Genomic DNA, 19,861 nt, shown 5'->3' with positions numbered 1-19,861 from the left:
GCTTCTTCCAGTCGGTGCACGATTGCGTCGAGTGTCTGCAGATCTCGAAGGAGCGTTTGCTGCAGTACCTGTCGAGTGATTTTCCGCCCGACGATGAAACCAAGTGTCTGATCTACTGCGTCGGTGTGGATCTGCGCTGGTGGAACAACACCTGCGGTTTGCAGTTGCCAGCCATCGTCAGCTACTTCCAGCCCGTGCACGGTGACACCGGGTACGAGAAGCGTACGAAGGAGTGTCTCGATCGTCGGGTCGGTGCCATCCAGTCACCGAACAACTGTTGCCAGGCGTACGAAACGTTCCAGTGTTACTTCCAGGAGTTCGGTAACCTGGTCACCTGCCCACAGTACGTGCCGCTGACGAAACTGCAGGCGACGCAGGTGGCACTCGATTGTCTGGTGGTGTTGCGGTATCCCGAGGAGCTGCTGAAGTTGTACGCATCCGGTAAGGTTGAGGATAGTCCGGAAACGCGCTGTCTGTATCTGTGCATCGATCAGCGATCGGGACTGTACACGCACGAGGATGGCATCCTGCCCCATCGGTTCTTCGTCCGCGATGCAGCCTACAACGATTTGCGGTATCTGTGCAAGGAGACGAAGGCTTGTCGCGATCGTATCCGGAACTCGGGGTGCGATCCGTGCACCGAAGCGTACACCACGCACGTCGAATGTTTGACGGGATTGGGTGAGAATGGGTACACCAGTGGTATCATCACGCAGGCGGCCAAAATTGCGCTCACCAACCTCGGGGTTCCGTGTGTGCATCCTGAGGAACCTTGCCCCGTCTGTGAAGCACACCATCATCCTTCCGTGTATCCGGTGGAACCGCACTATCCTGAGATTTCCTACGAACAGCCTCACTATCCATCGCCCAAACAATCGTGCACCGCTTGTGGAAGGAAGTATCACTATCGACCGGCCTGCGGTTGTGGCGAACGGACGACACCCGAACCGGTCTGCAGCCGGTGCCACAAGACACAGATCTACAACAAGCCCTGCAAGACGGGTTACAATCATAGCTACAAACCGGAGCATCGTTGAGTTGGTGCACTAGCGAAGCCAGTTGCAGCTTCCCTTTAACTTATTATAGCAACGTACCTATGTTTGTAAAACATGTAAAACGAACCAAATATACAAAAGTGCATCCACTGCAACTGCATATCCTTTATTGCTCTTTTTTTATAATGGATTGATCAATTCATTCGCTATTCTATGACTGTTTTATCAGTTACCACTTTATCTCTGTGTGAGTATTTGTGTATAAATGAGTTGCATCAAGTTTCAACCTTTTTTCTGTGGTAGTCTCCATTAGGCAGGCTGTATGCTATGTAAGCTCTGCATGTTGAATACAAAACAAATCAATTACATAAAATTACAAAGTATTATCAAACACTACTAGCATGCTAGCATACAGCGCAGATACTTATAATTAGACAGTTGTATTGTGTAAACATAATCTGAGGACGAATTTCGATATGAGTTAGACAAACATATTAGATTTGCACACAGGATTCGAAGAATTAGACATTGATCAAATAGTATATGTTTAGAACAAATAAGGAATAATGTAATAAATACCATGCAAAATAACATCCATGTATTATGTAAGAATAATTCTTATTATATAACCTGAGTAAATAGAAGATCCTTGCCAAATTTAGAAAATATGCTTGTTGCTTTTTCACCGCCAATTGAAAAATTCAAATCAATGTTGACTGTCATCATAATCATGGCGATCACAAGAAGATCTTCAACTCGCAATAAGAGCGTTAACATAAAACAATCAGAGGGCACACCACCTTAATGGGTGAGTACATCATTCGACATTCATTTGAATGAATTACTTCAATCCGACGATTACAGGAACATCGTCCGGAAGAAACTGATGAGTAAAACGGAATACCGCATATTATTCCTACCTATTTTCGCACCCGACAATGGATGCGCCACAAATCCACGATTCATAAGAGAAATTAATGATACATCCATTCATAGTGCTACATCCATTTATTTAAAAAAATCTCATTTTGGGTAATTTTAAACCCATCTGCGTCCATCGCTAACACTATTTAGTCACTGCATATTAATTTTACATTCCTCTTAAAAGCAGCAAATCAAAATGCGTGGTGTTGTTCATTTTGGGTAATTTTAAACCCATCTGCGTCCATCGCTAACACTATTTAGTCACTGAATATTAATTTTTCATTCCTCTTAAAAGCAGCAAATCAAACATATATGTTTATTATTTTTGTAATCATGCCACTAAATTCGATTCTAACTAATCTACTAGGTAGCATTAAAAAAGATACAGTAGGACAGCCGTAACCAGCAACCGCATTTCGTAACCACTGAGCGTTGTTTTATTTTCATTCCTTCCTTCCCCTAATAACGTTATCTAACTGGAACGTTACCTAACTTCAAACTTTTTACTGTTTAAAACGGGCTTCCGAACCAAAAAGTTGATAAACGATTTTTTCCTCACTAATTTTTCACACTTATCCAACCTGTAGTTTATTTTCTTGTACATTGCCGGGGTATAAAAACAAAAAAATAAAAAATAGTAAACCACCCAGTGTCGCCTGTTTACTGGATGTGCCCAGACTGTACCAAAACACCGGCTGGCTAACTGTTTCCCCGGTGCGTGGTGTTGTTCAAGCAGTCGCGTCACTGTTTGAGAACCGTCTTTTGGACAACAACAACAATAGGTAGGTAACATAATAGGGCATAAACGTAGGGTCGCAACGTTTGGTGCTACGTGTTGCACGTCACTTCCCACGACCAGGATCGGGCAAGGGTCGCTAGTATAAAAGCTTATCTTGCGCTCTCGATGGGCACCATACAGGTAAAGCTACTACCATGCAGCGTTTGGAGCAGCTCTGTCTTGCGCTCTTCGCATTCGTCCTTCCGCTGACCGCGCAGGCGAACGATGTGAAGGGTGCGATCGTGGAGAAGAGCTTCCTGCAATCGATGCAGGACTGTGCAGAGTATCTGAGAGCACCACGGCCTCGGTTGGCACAGTATCTGGCGTACGAGTTCCCGGAAGACGAGGACACCAAGTGTCTGATCTACTGTATCGGTGTGGATCTGCGCTGGTGGAACAACACCTGCGGTTTGCATGAACCGGCCATCGTTAACTTCTTCCAGCCCGTGCAGGGTGACCGGCAGTACGAGAAGCGCACCAACGAGTGTCTCGAGCGGAACGTACGCTCGGCCAAGCTACCGAACAACTGCTGCCAGGCGTACGAAACGTTCCAGTGTTACTTCCGGGAGTTCGGTAACCTGGTCACCTGCCCCCAGTACGTGCCACTGACGAAGCTGCAGGCGACACAGGCGGCACTCGATTGTCTCAACATTCTGCGCATCTCGGACGATCTGCTCAAGTGCTACAGTGAGGGCAATGTGCGGGATGTCCCGGAAACTCGGTGCCTCTATCAGTGCATCGATCTACGCACCGGACTCTACACGCCCGAGCACGGTATCTACCTTTCCCGGTTCTATCTGCGCGATCTGGAATCGAACGACCTTCGCTACCTGAGCCAAGAAACGAAAACCTGCCGGGACCGTATACGTCATTCCGGGTGCAACAGCTGCTCGGAGGTGTACGATACGCACCAACAGTGCCTGAACGGTCTCGGTGTGGACGGTTACACCAGTGGCCTGATCACGGAAGCGTCCAAGATCGCCCTGGCCAACCTGGAAGCAGACTGTTGCACCGAGAAGGTGGAACCAACACCAGTCGAGATCAGTGCTTCATCCGAAGAGGGTTTCAGCTATGCATCGTACCAACCGGCACCGGAGGCTCCGTGTAAATCCTGCGAATTGCAAGCGAATTACGCTCCCGTGGTGCAGCTTGTGCCTTCGTACAATCCGCCCCTGAAACCGTGCTCAAGGTGCCGCGGAAACTCGGCATTCGTAACACCCGCCCCTGTGGCGCCGGTGGATTATCGCACTGCGTATCGAAAGGGTCCAGCGGCCGGTCAGGAGTTGCTTCCGACGCTCGGTAGGACACTACCGTCCTTCGGTTACCCAAAGCCTGTCGAGCTGGCCAGTCGGTGCGAGCAGGAAATTTTCCCTCCTTCGTCCTTCAAGTCTCCGCCCTTTTCTCCACCATACCGTAGAACGGGACTGTAGTGATTAGCGCTGTGGCTATTTATGAAATACAGTATTTAATTCACAAAAAGACAACCTCTGTGTGTTGTACCTATTTATCACAAACAAGTTCTTTTCTCTGTTGAGTGCTAGAAACAGAAAAGCTCATCTAGAAACTCTCGGAAAAACATCTTATCAAAGATAAATGCAACGCGAACCAGACCGTATCCTGTTCAACTCACAGCAGCTGAGCAGCGATCAGTTCTCGCTATAAAACCTCAGGCCAACTTTCGCCACAAAGATGATAACAGCCGCAGCGATGAGTGTACGTGACGCAGCAAACAATAGTCTACCCGCCGCTTGCTTGGACTGCATAACACCTGACGTTTTGCGTTTCCACAATGGATGCTTTTATGTAATACGTGCAGCGGAACAATTCGTCGTGCGAGATCCTCGTTTTTGTGCCAAAAAATCACGTTCCGTGGCAGGCACCTAAATGAAAGCCTTTTTCTTCCTTCTTTCGTCTCCGACTGTTGATAAGAGGAGAATGGTAGATACGACAAATATGTTCTGTCTCTGGCATGTTTTATTGATAAACCATGGTGCTTATCTAGGTTGCGTAGCAGTGGCAGGCACGTACTCTGCAAGCAACCTTGTTGCAAGCAACACCCCGGCCCGGGAGAAAGGAGACTATCAAAAAGTTTTCACCGAATTTACAAGACTGTCTTGACGATTCGAGAGACGGGCGATACCTTACACGAAAGTGAATAAATTACTACAAACGAAAGAAAGGGGAGTACGCGTGCATCACGCGATCCTCGCGGTTCACGTCACTAAAAGTAGTACTTCCGATGTCCGACTCGCGACACTTTGCGGCACTTGGTGCAACAGAACGATCCGCTCAATTTGGGGTAGTTACGGTAGCTCGGAGGCTCTGTCGTGGGAGGAATGTAAAGCCACGGATGGTAGGTGCGTGTCGTCCCTTCGTACTCCACCGTTGGCTTCTGTGTCGTCGTCGTCGTCGTCGTCGTTGTCGTCGTGGTAGTAGGTTTGGGGGTGGTTGTAGTGGTACAGGGGTAAGTATAGCCCTCCTCAACCGGTGGATAGTATGGTACTTCCGGTTCCTCCGAAGCAGCATCCTGATGGCCACAGCCACAACTGTCTGGTATTACCGGAAAATGAGACGAATCCCCTTGCTCTGCTTCCACCACCACAACCTTCTTCTCCTCTTTATGTTGCTCTTCAGGATGCGGTACGGGATATTGTTCCTCTTTCGAGTAGATCTCGCACTGGCCACACTGCTGACACCGTGTCACATCACACAGCGCACGATTGGCGGCCTCCTGTATGATGCTATCCTCGTAGAATGCGATGCCAAACGGCCCAAGCACTTCCTTATACGACCGGTACACTTCCGTACACTGATCGCAGTTAGTCGACCGAATGGTCTGCAGCTGCTCCATCGTCTCCTGCGCAAGATACCGTTGGTCCGGATGGTCCGAGTCACGCGTGTACAACCGGTACAGATTGAATCCCCGCACCGCATCGTACCCTCCTGAGCGAAGGAAGAAACAGCGAAGGAGACACCGTGTCTCGGGTGCGTCGCGGATCTCTCCGCCACCGTAGCACCGGAGCAGCTCATCCGGAACCCGCAGGATGTTGATGCAATCGAGCGCACTGCGCACGAGCATGTCCCGTGTCTGTGGTAACGCCTTAGGACACTGGACCAGATTGCCGTAGTACTGCAGATAGCACTGGAACGTTTCGTACGCTCGGCAACAGCAATCATCCGGCGCCGATCCGCGCGATCCGGACAGCGATCCGAGCCGTTTCTCGATACACTTGGCCGTACGGTACTGGTACTCGGTGTCCGATGGATCCGGCTGAAAGAAATTGCTTATCACCGCCTTCTGCACGCCCGTCGTATCGTTCCACCAGCGCAAGTTCAATCCAATGCACCGCACGAGACACTTCGTATCGGCATCGTCTGGAAAGTGCAGCGCCGCGTACTGCTCATACCGCTCGCTCGGCAGCCGCAGATACGCCAGACAATCTTGTAGGGCACGGTTGAAACTCTTGGATACGTACAGATGCGGTACATCGGTTGGCTGAAGGTCGGCTGCTACCAGGGGCACTAGAAACAACACTAGACCAGCTACTAGCGTCACCAAGCTGGCGCTCCTTTCCCGGTCCATGATGTATTGGATCGCGTCACGGGAATCGAATGAGAAATGGCCAATAATTGTCCGTTAATTATGGGATCGATAAGGCTCGCGAGAGTTTGTGTTCCCGGGCGGTTGCCGAGCTGCTAAAGAAGGAACCGCCGAAGGCGTTAAAGAAGGCGTGCTGGTTCCCGTCCACCGGACGCCACTATACTGAGGGCCACCGTCAACATGCGCATGAATATGGATGAGGGCCTTTATAAATGCTGCTGTTGCTGTTGGCGATCGACACGCCAGTCGCCGCGAGATAGTTCCTTTTGCGCCGGTTGATAGTATACCGAAACCGAAACCGCTCCTCAACCAAAAACGTTGCACGTGACCATGCGCGATGTGTTGTGGCATAGCATCAGTGCCAGCGCATGACAAGCGACCGAAGCGATCGCGCTCGCCAACCTCGCCGGGAAACTGACCGCACCCCGCAGTGCCTCGAGCTCATCATTCGCAAATAGTAGAGTGACATACTTTCACCGTGATAGCAGAACAAGCGAAGAACTGGGGCAGCAAATTGTTGACACACCCAAATGTGATGATAAGATATGGAAAAAAACGGAAATTGTAGATGCAAAAATTAACTGCAAGCTCCCTTTTTAGCGAAAAACTACTTTAAAACATTCTTCAAATTGTAGAGGGCTGATTGTGCTTTGTGCATTGTGAACATTGATTTTCTTTTGTGTATAATCGAATTAAAGTCTCATTCAATCTGCTCACTAGACTATCCTGATGTTAATTTTATAAATTTTTACAACACCGAGCACTCTATAACTTCCATGAACACTCATTGTTACTCCTGAGCTTGTTAATAACGAATCGTATTATTTAACTACTGTTTATTTTCTATGTTGTGATAATGTTACCATTGCATGTAAAAATAACTTTTCTAGAATAACTTGTAAAAGTAAATCTAAATAAATAAATGTCTACTCAGTACATTATGTTTTATGCTTCTGATGAAGCATGATTCCAATTCTTTGGTCACCAAACTGAATTGCTACAAAGGTTCTAACTATGTTCTAATTCGCCCGCTTTGCTGTCTCTACATTAACGGGGGACCATTACTTTGTGTTTTAACATTCATTTAAAGATTCTGTAGATAAAACAATGGCCATCTTGATTTGCTGGAGCATTAAAGATTAACTAAGAATTGAAGCTAAAGAAGGATTAAGACACCTCTAGATTCTTAGCTAAAATGTAGTAAATTCCTCACAAATTTAACTCTATGGAAGCGCTTCCAACGCTCGCGATGCCGACGATCTGGCAACTCAGCTATTTCTTAATTGAACTGCCAATGCATATGATCACGAATCAAACATTAAAGATCATCAACTTCACATTAACTTAAAAAAAACCCCTAGACACTATCCCGCAAACGCATAAACTGCTCACAGAAAATTCCCGCTGGTTTGTCTCGATAGCTTCATCATCTCGCTCTATCACTGCTCCACCACTCAACGGTTCGCAATTAGTCCGCAACAGCTTCATTAAGGTGCGTGTCACTATCGCCTGCCACGCAACCTGGAACGCTTCTTTCCTCTCCTCCCCTTAAGGTGCTCCACCATTAACTTTGGCCGCTTTGGCTCGATGGCCATGCCACGGAACTGAAATTGCATCGTAAGATCGTAACACTTGCGGACAGGCACAAGTGTTGTACTACAGATGCTGCTGCTAGTGGTGGTGGTGGTGGTTTCTGTTAATTAAATTCTCATCATAACCGAACATTGCCAGCCACGCCGCCCGTTGGTCACTGCGCCGCCAGTGCAGTCAGTCAACCGCTTCAAGACGCTGGCACGTCATCCAGGGGGGGTTACGTTGTGTCTCCTGTGGCACCGCTTATGATGCAACCGATGCAACATTCGCCCAACTCAGAAAGTCCGGAGAAAGAGAGAGAGAGAGAGAGAAGGATAGCAGGAGAGAATGATAATAATAATTCTCCCCGGTAATTTGCATCTCCGCCCTTCACGCAAGATCGCAGCACCTTCACGATCACCATCACCATCATCATCATCATCAGGTGAGACCCTCCCTTTTGTCCAGGAGAAAAAGGCGATGCGTGTGCGCACACAGAGACTATCTGCGGCCCAAGATCAGCGGAGGGTTGGATCACGCACTTAATGAAGCGCTTTATTTTATTGCCGCTGATTGAAATCGAGCGTTCAGTAAACCGGGGCCAGACCGGGTACGGAGGCGGTGCACCACTTTATCACTCGTCCCCTCGTCCTTCCTTTCCTTGAGGATCCAGCGACGATCCGGGCGTTCATCCAAACGGCAACGCCTAATGAACCGTCATTAACTTCGGGGAAAATAAATAACCAGAACGCACCACGGTCGACAGTAATGCCGTGTCCAATACGACTTCTGGCGTTGAAAAAGTCCAGGGGCACTGGAGGTGACGCTCAATGAAAGAACAACATTCGAACAAGGAGCAGTCTTTTAGAGCTCCTGTAGGATCGCTCTGGAACTGCGGAATTCGTGGAACTCCCGTGCGCCATCACAAACCTCATCCCTGGAAGGCAAAAAGTGTCAAAGATCGGATCCCATCACTTTTGGTGAGCTGCCACTTTTCACACGCTTCTCTCCGTAAATCGTCGGTGGATCTCGCGACGAATCTCATACGTTTTTAATAAGACGCCAGCCTAATTTACAACACATGTTGTCAGGTTTGGCGTGCGCGTGTCAGTTTCATTCTCGTCGCTTCACACTCCGTACGGTGGCAGAACACGCGTGGATCATAAAACCAGCGCCCAGAGCTTCTTTATTGTTCCTCCCTTGCAGCGGTGCTCGATCTTTCCCGTACTAAACACTCCATAATGTCGCGCCTCACTCGCGGTTCGAACTAAACACCGCGGATGCTACCACACCAGACCTGGCTAGCCCCGGGGGGTGGTTCAACGAAATGCGTGCGAAAATCGCATTCTGACAAACGAATTGTCACCGAAGCCGACTCTGTCCTGGCCCTCACCTCCGAAGTACCTCCGTCATTGGCCGCCGCGACACCAAACCCAACGCGATTCGAATGTAAAAATAAGCCACAGCATGAGCGGACGAACTCGTCGTCGTAGGAAGAAAGCTGGATCACGGAGAAAGGGGAGGACGATCATGGGGCGATGGGGACGTGTTGCGGTTTTGCCCGCGATCGCGATTTATTTTCGTGAAGCACAAAAATAATTTATGGTCTCCCTATCCTTCGCCTTCGTCTGCGCCCTGGTGCTGGTTTGGATTGTGCATCTCCCTTCCCTTGGGTCCCTTGTCTGGCGGAATGACAACCACAACAGCGACAGACGACCGTTTCTTGCCGGTGCGTCTTATCCTCGCCAAGGTATCCGGTGCGTTTTGGGGGGGGTCCGTTAACCAGAGAGGGAGCGATGCAGTTTTCGCACCACGCGTTGTAACGGAAAAATCGAAATAAATCGCCTGTCACGCACACATACACTAACTGAGGAACTGAGGAGGCGTTGAAGAGGAGAAATTGGGGAGTGGAGGATGGTGTCTGCTAGGCGACACTTATGCGCGATGCTTATGCACGATTAGCGTAAAGCGATTCACGTGCAAAACGACAACGGTCTGGGACGACGACGATGACGACGACGTGGTCCGAGAGCACTCCCTTGGCAGCAGCAACAGCGAGAGGGTTGGCTAATGCAACCGGACAGTTGTACCAGTGTACGGAAAGGGCGATCCGAGTGCACCGTACGCAAATGTGTCATAAGTCGTTTTTATCTCGGACAAAATATGTCATTTCGACGCAGCGCACGCGGGCCCAGTGGACACTAGATGGCGTGTACCGATGGAGCCAAGGCTCGGTGATCGGTCGAAGTGGATTTGAAGAGGGAGAAAGGTCCGGTTCGATTAATAAAGTAGTTGAGTGATGGTGCTGGGATCTGGTTTTCCAGCTACAAGCGTTATTGCCTTTGCATATCTGCGATTGAAACAGCTTTAGGTACACGTTTAAAAAGGGTTCATTTTACTTATTGACCTTGTGAAACGTTTCAACAAATGCTGTAACAACTGAAGGATAAAAATGGAATGATCCTGATCATTCTATGATCAGATGCCAGTACTCTGTTCCCTTAGTAGCTACACCGTACGACGTATCTGAACCTCAAGGACAAACATCGATCACAACTCTAAGTGTTTGAAAATCAGGCAAAAAGTGAACATGGAAATGGTGTGTTAGTTGACAAGATTGCTAAGCAAATAACAAACACCTTAACCTATTGATATACATTCTGCCTTCCTCTGGCAGCGTTCGTGATCATATAATTTTTTGTAGCAGAAATGATAAGTTTCTGGGAATTCAAACTGCGTGAACATACCCGGAAACACCAAGATAGGCTTCTAGTTTGCTTTTCTAGAACAATAATTTAGCAATGCCACTAAATATATTAATCAACCAATAGTGTAATTCCATCTACTAGTTTTTCTAGGATAGTTACTGAACAAGATCCAACCGAAATGTTAAAAATGGCTAGTTGGTACTCATACAGAGAGTTTATTGTAGCTTGTATTTACTAGAACAATGCTGTACAAACAATGTGGTGTTAACATTGGGAAATTGTGTAACTTCTTCCGAGAAAAAATAACACTTTGACGCACCATCTGCTTAGTTGCAGCGCATCGATAGAAGAATATCGACATGAAATGACATAAATATCAATTATCAAGCCAATGTCACGCAGATGGTGGCAATTCAATATCAATTCAATAAATCGCTTAATTGAGTTTCTAAACCATACAAGAGGAAATGAAAGCATTCTTGATCTATAGAAGCAATTTCTTCCCCTCAGAAACCAGTATCTCCAGAAAGATCCCTTCCCTTTGCTAGGTGGTCCAGAAGCAATTCCAATTATTATATCAAATTGAACCATTTCCCCGCTTGCAGACCATCACTCGTTGTTGCAAGGCCCCGCAGAGAACCATGAGATCTCGCCTGCAGCAGCAGCAGTAACAGCTGTCCATCTTCATCGCCCTTGAGAAGAGGCCCAACCACCCAGCATGTTCCGTTGACCGATTTGGTTTCCTCCCGCAGCCTCTAAACTTTCCAGACCTCTTTCAAGAAAGCCCTTTCCAGATGTGATACTCCACACCGTTTGGGCCTTGCAGCGTACTCGTGAAACGTCAGCTCAGCTCAGATCGGATTACTTCACGGTGTTAGCGATCGTAAACGCGCACTGTTGCATAGAGGCATCACGGTGCATTACGCGGCCATCGCCATCGTGACAGCTTAATTAAAGCTTCAGCTCGAACCCATTCTTTCCAACACCTCCAACGAGATGAGAAGTGCTGGAACACCAAGAGAAAGGACCAGCGAACCGTTGATTTCGATTTGTTTCCCGTTTCCGAAATCATTTAATCGACCAATGGAAATGATCGCCCCCGGGGGAGAGTTAATAAAATACATTTTATTCGCCACAATGGAAATGGACTACAGCATCGCAAAAGGTCGCTCGAAAGATGGTCGCCCACACGCAGAGACCGTTGCCAAACTGCCTACGCTGCAGTTCCAAGAAACTCGATTAGCACTAGTCCGCTGGCGGTGCTCGCGAAATCCAGCCAGCCAGCCAGCCAAGAGAGACAAGATGTTCCAGCCTGTCCAGTCGCCAGCTGCAGATGACAAGAAGTTTTACGAAACGCAGTAAAAAAAAAACGAAGCACAAACGGCACAGAATTCCGGTAGCAACCGGTGAACCGGGTCGACATGCGCCACTCCTGGACAAGTGGCAGGCAGGTTAGTGCTGCTGACAGTGCCACCGCGGTGCGTCCTTTCAACACGCTTGTTGCGCTCCCGGGGGCCTGATTTTCCTGTTTGACAAATTGAGAGCGGTGGTCCAGAGCGCGATCGAACGGCGCGCGATCGAGCGCAACCCACGACAAAATCCTCGAACCGCACGGTTCGCCCGTTCACCGTTCGTGTTGCGTGTCAATCCTTTGTCCGGGGGCGGGGGGGGGATTTTTTGTTTTTTGCTCGTTTTTTTTTGTTTGTACTGTCCAGCGCCGTCCTTTCATCTCGTTGCGAACCCAGTATGCAAACACCCATTTGGAGAATCGAACAAAAAAAAAATACAAAACAAGCACATCTCGGCACCGGAAAACGGTTTCGGTCAGTCAAACGCAGCGCGCCGGAAAGTATCAATCGCTCGAAACATGAAAGCGGCACAAGACCGGCGGGCCACAGTGAGCCCGGTGCGTCACGCGTCGGCGTCGGTGATAACCTTTACGACACTCTCTTCTCTCCCAGGAAGCGGCGGTTGCAGCATCATCAACTCTTCAACGGCGGACGGCGACAAACGTGCGTCGCGACTGCGCTTCTTGGCCGATGCGGATAGAGGACGGAAGGGGGAGTGCCGATTGGAATATGAATGCGTTATTAATGCAAACGCGCCCTGGCTGGATGGCTCGATGGTTGGTCGGCGGAAATCATAAAGTAAGACAAAAGACAATCGGCAAACTCAAATGGACCATTAATATGCTCTTCCCCCCTAAGCGGCGCTGCTCACTACACGCTGTATGTGTGTCTGTTTGTGTAGATTGTGTACGTGTGTGTCGAGGTCCAGCGCGAGACGTCCATTGATGGCGTCAGTTTGGCAGGATGGAGTCAAGTCCGCTGACTTGACTTTCAAATACGCTCCGCTCGATCGTCGATTTCTTGTTCAAGCTTAAAGCAGAAGGTGAAGAGAGAGAGCAGCGGAGGTTAGAAAGGGGTGCCAATGATATGCAAAAACCCTATTAAATCTTTAGTTCCATTTGATTGTGCCGTTGCAATTTGTGACTTGCTGGGATCTGCTGCTCGATCGCCAGATGATGGTGATGTTGCTTGTTCCTCCTTCGCTTCACTAATCCGTTAAGCCGGTAATTTAGATGTACCCCAAAGCACCCAATAAGCCCCCAATTCAAACATCATTATTATCAAGACGACGAACAGCAGCAGCACGATTGACGACAGACCACACGTTCCGTTCCGTTTTGTCTCGTCATCGACAGCGTGCGCCTTTCAATCAGCTCACCACTCACCACTGATGGATGCTGCAGGGCTTTGATAAGTGCATTAGCGGTCACTGCTCAACGTTCGATTCGTTCGTGCCACCCGGCTTTGCACCGCGATCAGACCTGTCCTCAGCGTCGCGAAGCGCCCTGGCGCTGTCACCGGCGGTGGGGATGTCGGTTGCGTTTAAGATAAATGATAGCTTAATGCAACCTGTTTGCTGGGCGCGAGCAGAGACGCCACCATTCGGCCAACAGACACACAGCGACACGAGCATGTCACCCTCGCGCCAATTAGCGGGGATCTCTATCGACTTGGAGGGTGCACCAGCAGTGGCACCAGAGAAGCCCACGTCGATGGGGCGTTTTTAAAAATTCATTTATTCCATCTTCCCGTACCGTATTAATAAGAAGGGGCACTATCGTGCGCGATCGCGCCACTTATCATAATGAGCGACAAATGTGTAACGTTCGGCGTAAGCAGAGGTGCGCCTTAGCCGAGGAGTAGCACGAGAAACTCGAGACTTAGAGATAGTGTTTTGTCAGGTGAAGGTGATTTATCGAGCGTGACGGTTCGAGGAGCTTGTTTCGTTTTGGTCATCATACCCATAAATTTGTTAGGAATTCGATATGCGAGGAAGTCACCATCTAAATGGTTTATAGGGATCATGATCTTGGTTAGCTTCAATTTAGATATTGAATTAATGTGATCAGAGTCTCTCCGAAACATGAAACAATTTTTCCTACACAAAGGAATTTCATTATCAATGCATCTTTCAGAGAGCTTGTGGATTCCGGGTCGAGAGCATTACTCAGCTTTGGATGTGTTCCAATCCAATAAATTCGGAAGCAACAAAGTCTTCTGTTTACGTATAGGAAAAGAACATAACAGCTTCAGACATTTAGCAAATTGTTATTGACCAATTTCACTGAAATGTGCTCGAACACTATCTTCCTAAACCTTTGTACGGGGTACGAGAACATCATAATGCTGGAAAATGCAGTTATCATGCCTGCTATACAATGCTGGACATATTCTGGTCAGAGATTGCTGCACACGCATTAATTTACCTCTATGAGAACAAGCATGAGCACAACCTTTTCCAATCACAATATTGCAGAATGGAATTTCTATTGGTTTATAGAGCATCAAACCTACATCTTTCCATTAGATTTACGGCATTTCGCTTTCCCAACAGATCACTTGTTTTGATTGTTAAGAAACCGAATACTGAAGACTTCCATCGTGTTGGAATTAAATAATAAAACCTTTAATTCAATCGATAGTCTTTTAAGGAGTAATTCCCGAATATAATCCGTTATAATCCTCTCTCAACATTGTATCATTCTCATGGCCTCGATCTGTCTAAAAACTGATGTTCGATCAACTTGTAAAGATAATATAAATTCTTATAACCTGGATCTTCATCCGAGTGCCCAATTCTCTATGCCGAAATGCGATTGTGTCTTGTGAAGCCAAACGAATTAATTAAAATTCCAGATCGCCAAAAATCGAACGAAACACTGCCGTGTGCTAGCTTTATCAATCCCACACGTCACCACGGGAACAGGATTTGTCAATTCGATGACGACAAACACAATTTATGATCCCAACAAACACTGATAAGAGTGCGAGAGAGCAATAGCCGTGGCCGCCTTTGCTAATCCGGACTTCAGCCTCGATGGCCCATAAACAGCTCACGATTATGCGCTTATCAGACGGCTTTTTCTTGTATCGAAAAACATAGTTCGTTTTTAGCTCCTCCATCATGAGCTAGTCTACGACATTTTCTCACGAATTGCGGCCCGCCGGTTTGCGGCCCGGAAAGCTCACACTTTCGTTCTCTCGCGACAAAAACGATCGAGGATCGAAATCGAGTCGCCATTCTTTGCGCCATCGTGCCTCGAATTACCGGCGCGTGCTGATAGCCCCCCAACCTAGTCCGGGGTCCGGGCACGTTGCCCCTGCCACAAAATTGGAGGTATTTTTTTTTTGTTTTCCTCGCCATCGCACTGATCGAAAAAAGAACCATCAACATCAGTCAGTCAGCGACGGCCAGCAACAATCATAATAAAGCACCGGTGATCACCGCACCAGAGGTCGTCCAGTGTGCCGCGTGTTCTGTGGATGAAATTTCAGCCCGCTACTAATCGTTGTATTATGCAAATTTAATGAGCAAATCTTGGCGTCACGCATGCTGGGGGCCCTCGCTAGACAAATGTGTCGACGTTTTGGGACCCAGCTTCGCGCGAAATCCGATTCCGGCATCCGCAGATTCGCAATCTTTTGGCTCTCGCATAAAGCCTCGCGCGCGATCACGCGCAGAAGTGGATGGCGCAGCATGAGACGCACACCATGCATGATTGGCATGCGTCGGCGATCAGGCGGTGCCTCACTGTGGCGAAACAATCCGGTTCGCGATCGAAGACGAACGGTCGAACGGATTCGTGAGCACATCGTAGGCCCACATTTGAATAATAAAATTAATGTCAATCATTGACCAGCGCAGAGGACCGCCTGGGGGAAAAGGGGAGATGAGGCGAGGTCTGTGGGATTATTTATGAACTATTCAAACATAAAACAGGTCGTAAAAGCTTGGCTAAGCCCATTGTTCGGGCCGAAACAATGGCACCGGTGGTGGTGGTGATAGTGATGGTGTTGGATTTGGCGAAGCAACACCGTACGCACCACTGCTACTCCGTTAGCCACCCCTGGCAACCGAGTTTCGTTCTTCGCAAAATAAAAAAAAACAGATTCTTCAACTTCAAATCAACGACAGTAACACCACCAGGGAAAGGTGACGCTCTGCAATGCTCGGTCTCGGGTTTTCAATGCGCAAATCCGCCACTTACCGTTCGGTGTTTGACCGGCGATGAAAAGGGCGCCATCATTTCCGGTGGCAACGTCACCATCGCTATGCTGCTGCTGCTGCTGCTGCTGTGAGGGATGGTGCTGCGGTGGATGCTGATTTGCATAGGCCAGTGGCTCCCAACGGTACATCAGCCCGAACACTAGCAGCCAGTAAACAATGGCCATCTGATAACGACAGGACGCCATCGTTGCGACGCGCACGGAATTCGCCATTCGCCACGAAGACAACGAAGACACGGCACCGCACTGCGTGTAGTATTTTTGCCCCAAAGGCTCCCTCTCGCTCTCGCTCTTTCTTTTGTGCCTACGTGGCGTAACGGTGGTAACGCATATCACTTCATTAGAGCGATCAACACTAGTTGGTGATAACGATGATCGTCGGTTTCACTTGCGCGGCATACCAGGCACTAGGCACACCAGGCCACGACACTATCACAAGATTTTGCTGGACCAGCGATTGGAATCATCATTTTCCTGTTGCTGTTATTACGTCTGTCGCTTATCAGCATCAGCAATGGCCACGCTCGGGCATTTTTTTTTCTTCCTTCAAATCATAATTACAAACTCGACACCAACGCTATGGACCACCTTATGGTGGCTGCAAAAAAAAACAGAGAACAAAGCAAACCGAATGAAATAGCCTCACTTAGTAACCTTCAGATGGCACTTTTGGAACACAGGAACACTCTCGCACACACAGTCGCTGCTGACGTAACCTTCAAGAGCTGCACAGACCAGCTACGCTTATCTGCGTAGCAAGTTGCAACTGCCCTGGCCCCCCCGGACCAAAGCTGCCTTCAATGGCGTCTCGAAAAACTACGACAATCCGGTAATTAATGACTCCATCCAGAGCAGGCTCACTATTGATATGGATATTCATCGAAACCGAAATGGTGGTGCCTTTTTTTTTGCACACATGCACACAAAATGTCCACCACCGGCAGAACACCGAAAACTGGAACGGACAATCCGGTTGCTATTCGTTGGTTTTTGGCGAAACTCGGTGGTGGCCGGTCTTCGCGGCCGTTCCACAATTCACTCGCAGGGGCTTAAAACACAATGCTACACAACAGCGCTCGCAGCGCTTTGCGGTTCTCGCTTCGCTGTTTGGCTTCATTCCTTCAAACTCGCTTCCTAACCACATGCTGCTGCTGCTGCTGCTGCTCAATTGATTAATTAATCAAGTGTCGCGCGAGTCAGCCACGGACAGGGGCCGAGACCGAAAGACGAATCTACGATCCAGGGGAGGGCACAGCGGTGTTCCACAGCAACAGCAACCCGCATCGATCGATGCCCGGACCCGGACCGCAACTGGAACCGGACGGCGTAATTCGATCTTGTCACAGCGGTCACCGGTCAGGGCGTCGCGGATTCGGAGATTGCTCTCTATGCTGTTTGCTTTTTCAGCGTGCACACACGTTGGTTTGTTTGTTTTTTATTCGACCGCCGAGATGGGTTTTTGCTGTTTGTTTGCAAGTGCGCCAACAGAGTGCCCACTGCAATCGCACTTGCGGCCACTGGTGCGTAACGTGCAGCAACCACTTCACCTGAACCTATTTGAATCCACGTTACGCAGCAGCAGCACTCGCGATCATCTCTTACCTACTTGTGGCACGTGGCCACTGCACTAACAGGGATGCACGGACACGAACTGCTGGCGATAAACTTTTTCTCACCGGAGCAAAACACTCGCGGCACTTCGCTAGATGGATCGCGGTTTACGAGGTCCCGTGTACGTGCTCCCCCCGAATGCCGAGACACGTCTTTGCTCGATCGAGAACCGATTGGCAACTGCAGGGGGCTCCTGCTGCTGCTGCGAGAGAGTGGCCAACGATCGCGGAACCGATTCAAACCAGGGAGCTAAAGGGGATGATCAAGGGTAGGGAGGAATCTCTCTCGCTCGCTCTCTCTCTCCCTCTCTGGGGAGCATTCGATCGCGAACGATCATGAGAGAAGCATGGTCGCTTCGTCCAATCAGAGGACAGCACGGTCTGTGCATGTGTGTGGCCATTGTTGAGAGAAACGCGATCTGTGGCTTATGCTGATGCTGCTACCCCAACCGGGACCCCTCTATCATTATCATCGGGATTACCATTCGGATGTTAATGGGCTGAGAGAGCTGGGTTGATAAGAAACGAAAGGCTAGCGGTGCAAACGGTGCCCATTAGCTATGCTTAATTAATTGATTTAGATACATTTTCGATGAAGGTATTACCTGCTGATGCACAAGAATGTGGGAAAAGAACAGAAATATTTACAAATGCAGCGGCCCAAACCTGCCTCCACCACCGACCTACCCCTGTTTTTGGTCGCTGCCGTGATTTGTCTCGGTACGGAAAGGCGTTGTAACAATCCGCCACCAAATATGCAACGCGCCAACCGCGCCCGCCGCTTAACAGTCGATGATGGTGATCGATGGCGATCACCATGATAGGGGGGTAATGATTGCTGAAGATGCGTTCTTTCGCTCCAGCAACAGTTCATGCCAACTCGGCCAAGCGACGACCCGAAAGCGGCCGGTCGTTCGCGCAAGAATAACAACTGTCGCAAGAGGTTGTTGGCCGCATGAACAAACCGCCGAATCAATACTTTATCGATTACCCGCCCAGAACCAATGAGCGTGCACCAATGTTGCATCAGGCAAGGGTTGACGTCAACTGACCGAGTCAGCTCACCCAACGCGGCAGGAACAGGAGGTGGAGAGGAAACGGGAGGTAGGGACGCGGTCGCTGACTTTAGGAAGCGTTAAGTTAAGGATAAGTTTATAAATACTAGTGGTTTTGAATAAAACTCTCTCTCTTGTGTTACAACTCAAACCTTACGCTTCGTTACTCCGGTGTCTGCGCGATCCAGCCGTGAAAGGTGCCTCTGGCCTTCACGCGGATTCATCCGAAACAGCTCTAACGGTGATCCGGGGACCCCAGCTTCCTATACTGGGTCGCCGCGTTCAAGACGCACGGGTAAGTGGTTGTGATAACGCCATTCCGACTGGCGAAACAGTGTAAATTTAACTTTAAATCGGGGGCCAAATCTGCCGTGGCCCTCGCATCTGGTGACAGCGGTGGGATGAAAAAATCCCCAGCGTCTACGAGTATTTGCCCGGTGGGCGAAGAAAAAGACGCAGTGAACTTAGTGAGTGTAGAATAGTGAAATATAAACTATTAAGTGCAAATTATGAACACTACATAAGTTATCAAAGTTGATAAGCTAAACAAGTGTAGTGTACCAATTATATAAAAAGTTAGTTAAGTGACATTAATGGTAACAATAGTGCTAACTAAACAATAGTGATAGTGCTATAAATTGTGAGTAGTTTGTGAAAAAAATAACTGCAGATTTCAGTGAATAATTAGCTGAGTTTACTTAAGTGACTAAAGTGTAATTAAATGAGGTGTTGTTGTGCAGTGACAAAAAAAAAAAAAGAAAAAAAAAATTTGCTGAAACCCTTCGACGCGCGACGCGTAGGAAATTCGAGCCGGCGCATTGGAAACCCATCGAGCAGCGAAGTCGTCGCCACGCAGCAGAGGGTACAGCCAACGCATCGATCCGTCGCAGAAGCAGCTGCATCGAAGCAGCGGGAAAAAAAAAAAGAAATAATGCTGCCGGCAATCTTAAGGTAGGAACTAACACCTTCACAAAACCGAAGAAAAAAAAAAGGGAAGGAATCGTTCGGTAAGTGACCCCATTTTATTTAGTGGCTACAGGTG

At 48.5% G+C, this 19,861-nt stretch overlaps 1 protein-coding gene across 5 annotated transcripts in view; it reads right to left on the bottom strand.

The window, feature by feature from the left end:
• LOC126578622 (reversion-inducing cysteine-rich protein with Kazal motifs) overlaps window positions 1–17,934 on the bottom strand; it is a 33,804-nt gene extending 15,870 nt beyond the window's left edge. The window contains exons 1-2 of one of the 5 annotated variants that reach the window (XM_050241390.1): window positions 17,757–17,934; window positions 16,136–16,752 (exon numbers count right to left, since the gene is read on the bottom strand). In XM_050241390.1, the coding sequence (XP_050097347.1) occupies window positions 16,136–16,367 (232 nt within the window). In that variant the 5' untranslated portion in view covers window positions 16,368–16,752; window positions 17,757–17,934. The other 4 variants (XM_050241393.1, XM_050241392.1, XM_050241394.1 and 1 more) reach the window with 4 other exon arrangements.
• Window positions 17,935–19,861: the final 1,927 nt, after the last annotated feature.

The sequence above is a fragment of the Anopheles aquasalis genome, chromosome 3, assembly GCF_943734665.1.
Source record: "Anopheles aquasalis chromosome 3, idAnoAquaMG_Q_19, whole genome shotgun sequence".
In the NCBI taxonomy this organism is placed as follows: domain Eukaryota; kingdom Metazoa; phylum Arthropoda; class Insecta; order Diptera; family Culicidae; genus Anopheles; species Anopheles aquasalis.
This window is presented reverse-complemented; position numbering and strand designations above follow the sequence as displayed.